This window comes from Otolemur garnettii, unplaced genomic scaffold (assembly GCF_000181295.1).
Source record: "Otolemur garnettii isolate 467f Iridium unplaced genomic scaffold, OtoGar3 scaffold00127, whole genome shotgun sequence".
Classification (NCBI taxonomy): domain Eukaryota; kingdom Metazoa; phylum Chordata; class Mammalia; order Primates; family Galagidae; genus Otolemur; species Otolemur garnettii.
This window is the reverse complement of record NW_003852522.1, coordinates 589,514-595,286: the sequence shown is the minus strand read 5'-3', so window position 1 is coordinate 595,286 and position 5,773 is coordinate 589,514. Positions and strand designations below refer to the sequence as shown.

General features: G+C 51.3%; 2 protein-coding genes across 2 annotated transcripts in view; both read right to left on the bottom strand.

Annotated features, from left to right (window-relative positions):
- CUNH19orf67 (chromosome unknown C19orf67 homolog) overlaps positions 1–1,847 on the bottom strand; it is a 3,465-nt gene extending 1,618 nt beyond the window's left edge. The window contains 4 exon segments of the mRNA XM_012810213.2: positions 198–412; positions 496–596; positions 722–866; positions 1,513–1,847. Coding sequence (XP_012665667.1) covers positions 198–412; positions 496–596; positions 722–866; positions 1,513–1,847 — 796 coding nt within the window.
- Positions 1,848–3,695: 1,848 nt separating this feature from the next.
- On the bottom strand, positions 3,696–5,768 carry SAMD1 (sterile alpha motif domain containing 1; the record flags this gene model as incomplete). Its single annotated transcript, XM_012810123.1, has 5 exons — positions 3,696–4,414; positions 4,522–4,633; positions 4,736–4,832; positions 4,933–5,227; positions 5,619–5,768. Coding segments are annotated over 5 exons (813 nt in total), but the record flags the coding sequence as incomplete, so codon positions are not given.
- Positions 5,769–5,773: the final 5 nt, after the last annotated feature.

Sequence of the window (5,773 nt, the reverse complement as noted above, 5' to 3'; positions counted from 1 at the left end):
AAACAACAAAAAAAACCAAGGCCTTTTCTCCTCCCTGCCAGCCTCCTTTTAAGGACTTTCTTTTATTTTGATGGGAGAGTGAATTTTAAAAAAAGGTAATGGTGGCCTTTCAAAGGTCTTTGGTTTCCTGCTTTACTTTTCATCCTTTGGTGGTGGTGGTGGTTCAGAGGCCCATATTAGCATTCATTATAGAGGGCAGTACTTTGATTTTGGCAAGGGGACTTACTATTCCACATGGGAATCTTGTCCCCTGCCACTGGGTCCTGGGATGGTTTCAAGGTTCCAGCGCATCTTCTTATAGAGGTATCTGGGGAAGCGGCTAGCAGTGTAGGCAGCTGGGGCACAGTATCTGAAGATAGATACTTCATGGGAAGGGCTGATGGAGAACCTTCCACAGAAGAAACAGGAGATGCTGGCAGGAAATGGGACAGTGAAGGGATGAGGCTGGACCCTGGCTATGCCACAAACCCCCAATCCCAGTTTTTTGCCTTTTACCTTAGAGGGTCAGTTTCCTCCAAGTTCACAAACCCAAAGGAGGCATACATGAGCACCAGTTGTTCCAGGCGCAGGGTCAGCTGTTGGGAGATCTCTAACAGCTGCATAGAAGAGGAGGTATAATGAGATCAGCTGCCCTAGCTGGGAATAGGCCCCTTGCTCTCACCCCCCAGTCCTGGAGCTTTGAGAAGAGGCATGGGGTCCAGAAAACCTGCTCCACACGCACCCCCTTTCGGACCAGCTCCTGCAGGGCTCCATAGATAGGGGGAATGCTCCTTGCAGCTGCTTCCAAGTATAGAAAGTAGGGTTCGCACATCTGTAGGAAGGTTGGCATGGCTTTTGCCAGCTGCTCCTTTTGTACTCGGTCCCTGCTGAAGGGAGAAGGGGGCCTTTGCCTGGGATCCCTCTCCTTCCCCAGTTTCCCTCATTCTACTAACCTTTCACATGTGTCCCTGGCCTAGATCCCTGGTGCAAAATCTAGTCCCAGGCTTTTCTCTGAGTATCTGCATCAAAACCTTTTGGAACACTTGTTAAAAGGCTGACACCTGAGGGCTACAACTCACTTTGGACTCAAAACTCCAGGCAGGGTGAAGCCCAGAACTCTGGAGTTTAAAAGCCTCTCAGGGGATTCCAATAGACATTAAAATGTGAGCATTGCAATCTCTTTTTCTCCTGTTTGGGAATCACATTATCCTTTGGGGTCTCAAACTGGCAGACAGTGGCCAAATTTGACTCAGGTGAGTTTTGTTTAGCTCAGCACAAGGTTCAAAATTTAAGCCAACACTTAAAAACTGCGAGAAAAAGTCCTAGAGATTTGGCAACCCCCAGACACACTACCCCCCAATTCTGCAGTTCTCATTATTCTCTGAAAGTGGATTCCTAATCAGCTAGCTTCATTTACTGTCTTCCTCTAGCTCCTAATGCATTTATTTTTGCCACCATGGTGTGTGTCACCTATCCTGTCACCTTCTCCAAGTCTCCTTACCCACAGGAACTTAAGACCACATCCACCCTCACCTGTAGAGCAAGTAGCTTTGGAAATCATCTGCCTTCTTGAGCAGGTAGCGGAGCTGTTCGGTGATGGGGCTGAACATAGTGTCTAGGGGTAGGCGGGGAGGGGTTGGCCCAGGGGGGACAAGAGGCTCAGGGGAAGGTGTAGAGGTCGCTGAGGCCTCTGGCAGCTGGCCCTGGACGTCCTCAGGCTCTGGTTCCGGTGGGTCTCCAGTAATAACAGGGGCCGTCGACCACGAGGAGTTTCCACAAGGCTGCTTTCTGCGTTCCAAGTCCTCCGGGGGCGGCGTTTCTCCGGGGCCCAGAGGAAGAGGCCCCACGAACCACTGCTCCGTAGCCATCCTTGGGGCAGGGGCGGGACCTCAGCCTCTTTAAGCTTCTCGTACTCAGCCACGGGTAGCCATAGGCTAGATTCACCCAGCCCCAGGATCCTAGGATTTGGCTGGGCTGGGAGCGTCCCCCTCCAACTCTCCCGGGCCTCAACCTCTCCACCAGCGCCGTGGCGCTGGGTGAATTCGCCTCTTTTGAATATCAACAAGCAGGAGGGGCGCGCTGCTCTGGTCCTGCGCACTCACTGGCTGCGCACCCTCGTGCCCTGCGCACACGCGCGCTAAGGGAACCTGGCGGTGGGAAGGAGGGATGAGCTGAGTGAAAAGACCCAGGCTGGCGCTGGAGTGGTCACATCTCACGGGTGTGGCACCTTTATCTCACCAAGGTGATTTCCTAGAGAAGAGTAGTATCTCATGTGCGTCCAAATCTTTGGGGCGCAGGTAGACAAAGAAAGGATGCGTAGGTCCACCCCCAATGTTATGTTTTTGACTGTAATGGGGTCGAGAAACTAGGCAAGAACTTAGTAGGGATTTGTGATGTAGCTATAACTACTACTACTAAAAACTTCACTTGGAAAATTTTTCCTATCCCATGATTTCATTTGATGGCCCAATCCCTTCCGCTGTTATTATGGAGAGGAACATGAAGGCTGGAGACCCTACAATGGTCTCAGAACAGATCCCTGTCCACTACATTTGTATTAGATTCTTTGTAGCATGTACAGGCTAAGTTACATAGCTATGAAGCCAAACACATTTATTATATTTAAAAACTGAGTAAAGAACTCAAGACAGTGTCAAACACAGCCCTGTGTGGTGACCCTGAGCAAGCATCTTTGCTGGGCTGGGCCAGTTGCTTCATCTGTGAAGCGGGGTTTTAGTTCTTTGCCCCATAGGGCTGCAGGAAGAACCGAGGAAAAATGAAGCTCCTAATTTACTCAAGAGGCTGAGGAGGATCGCTTGAGGCCAGTAGTTTTGAAATTAGTCTGGGCAACATAGCAAGACCTTGTCTCTAAAAAAGAAAAGAAGAAAAAAAAAAAACAGCCCTGGCACTGGACCGTAGCACTAGCTACTTGAGAGGCTATATAGGATTGCTTGAGCCCAGGAGTTAGAAGCTACAGTGAACTTAGATCATGCTACTTCAATCTAGCCTCTATGACAGACCCTGTCTCTTTAAAGACAAAAAGCATGGGCCAGCACAGTGGCTCATGCCTGTAATCTTAGCACTCTGGGAGGCCAAAGCGAGAGGATCCCTTTGAGCTCAGGAGTTTGAGACCAGCCTGAGCAAGAGGGAGGTCCCATCTCTACTAAAAATAGAAAAATTAGCCAGGTGTTATGGCAGGTGCCTGTAGTTCCAGCTACTATTCAGGAGGCTGAGGCAGGATTGCTTGAACCTAAGAGTCTTACGTTGATGTGAGCTAGGCTGATGCCATGGAACTCTAGCCTGGGCAAAAGAGACTGTCTCAAGAAAGAAGAAAAAAAAAAATGGGTGGGCAGTGCCTGTGGCTCACAGGTGTAGGGGACCAGTCCCATATGCCAGAGGTGGTGGGTTCAAACCCAGCCACGGCCAAAAACTGCAAAATAACAAAAAACAAACAAAAAACCAAAAAACCCCAAACCATGGCGTGAACTGCTAGTTACTCAACACATATTAACATTTGAGCACCTACTCTGTGTACCTGGGTGTTTTATCCCCACCCTCCTGGAGTGGTTATTATTACTGCAGGCTATGAGGCAGCACCATGCACTTGGCTTTCTCTCTGCCCAAACAATTTTGTTCTAACCTTAGGGTCTCCTAGGAGGCTCTTCACTGTCCCTCCCCAACCCACTCATAAAATGGACTCTGTGGTAATTTTTTTTCCTTTTCCTTTTTTTAAAATTTTATTTAAAAAACCTTCGGTGCAATATTAAAAAGCAATATAGCCAGCTGGAGCAACAACCAACAGAAAGAAAGAAAGGGGAAAGAAAGCCCAGGTAACCCACCCCAGCCACTCTCTAGGGGCCCAAGGTAGCCTGGAAAAAGGGCATGGGCGGTGGTGGAGAAAAGGCCACCCACCAAAATAAACAGGCAAGAAAAAAACATTTATACAGGAAACAAATGGCTGAACTGAAGAGGATCTTGGAGGGGATGAGAAGCCCCTCTATTCCTTTTGTTTTTTCTTTTTCCAAAAATGTCCTGGGCTGGAGGAAGGATTGGCCTTCTAGGGGTGAAATGAACAGGCCACTGTCCCTCCACCGTACTGATGAGCGGGGAGTTGATGTGTGTAAAGAGAGACATGAAATGGAGAAATGAGTAAAGAGTGTCTCCTCCCTGGAATCTGTTATGAGGGCTGAGGGTGTCCCATCCAGCTCCTGGACTTTGGGGGGTCTTGGGTGAGAAGGTAGCTGGAATGGGCTGGGGTAGGGGTAAGGCTGGGCGTTCAGCCTAGAAAGCCATCAGGGTCATCATCTTCAAAGTGGCCTTGCTGAAGCACCTTGATGTGATGCTCGTAGATTTTCAAGGCTGGGCCCAGGCGGATGGACAGGCCGGTGAGCACATCTGTACGCTGCATTAGCAGCAGAGACTTGCCGTCAATTTCCTGGACAGGACAGGACAGGACAGGAGAACAAAGAGAAAGTAAGAACACCACCCCCCTCCCATGAGTGTGTGTATGCTATGGTATCTAGTCCTGTGCTAGAAACTCACCTGCTCTTGGAAAGCTGTTGCCTGCTCTGGGAAGCCTGCCTCGGTGAAATATTCCACTACGTCCATCACTGTCCACTCCACGGGGTCAGCTGGTTTCTCTTTGCGCCCAGAACTGTAGCAAAACAAGGCATCAGTGAATACTGACACCTCTCTAAGTATTACACAATTACACACACTTGGGCAGTGCCCCCATGTCTCAAACACCCCGACTTACGGACAGCCAAAAGGGGTCCCGTCAGCCCCAGGGAGAGCTGGTTTTCCTGGGGGTAAAGGCACAGGGGATGGGGAGTCTGGCCCAGTGGCAACAGAGGCTGGGAAAGAAAAAAACAGCTGCCTGTGGCTTTGTCTTAGGGTTTGATTCCTCCCTACCAGAAACTGCCCCCCTCAAGCCCCACCTAGAGAGATCCTTACCTGATCCCCCTTCCTTATTCATGGCTGCCATGGAAAACACCTGGCGGGTGCCACTGCCCGGTGCTGGTCCCCGGCCTTCATCCTGGCCCTGGTGGGGTCCACAGGGTGACCACTCCTTGACTCTCTCCTTGGCACTCTGAGGGCCCCGCTCACCATTAAGTTGATGGTGCTGGGCACCTGCAGGACGGTCACTATCGGGCACTTCTGAGCTCTCCGACACATCATCATCATCATCTTCTTCATCATCATCATCTTCTTCCTCTTCTTTCTCAAGCACTCGATCTTCTCCACCTCTCTGGGGATAGGGAGAGAAATAAGATTAGTAGCTGCTCTGATCCTGGCCTCAGAGACTAGGAGAGCTGAGTCGTATGCCCAACACGACCTTTAATAACAATACGGACTAACTTTCAGGCATCGTTCCATGCCAGGCTCTGTGTTAATACAGCCCTCAACCAAATCTCACTGAACTCGCTCAACAACCCCAAGGGGTCGCTACTGTCAGTAAATCGCATTTACGGCGGAGGAAACTGAGGCTCAGGGAGATTAAGTCACTTGCCAAGGTCACCAAGCACCGAGCTCGCGCGAAACCCGCGCAAAGCCTCAGCCACTTAGTTCCTCTGGGACTCGCGCCCCTGCCACGAACTTCGCCCGCACCTGCCCACCGCGCGGCGCCCCAGCGCGCTCACCTTGCTCCGCGACGGGCGGGCACTGGCGGTCGTCGGCGCCCGTCCGGGCCTGTCCCCGCGGGGCAGGGTAAGCGCTCCGAGGCGGGTGCGCTCGAGGCGGCCCCGTGCCGCTGCCTCCTCCTCCAGCAGCCCCTGTACGCGGCCGCGGGTCAGGC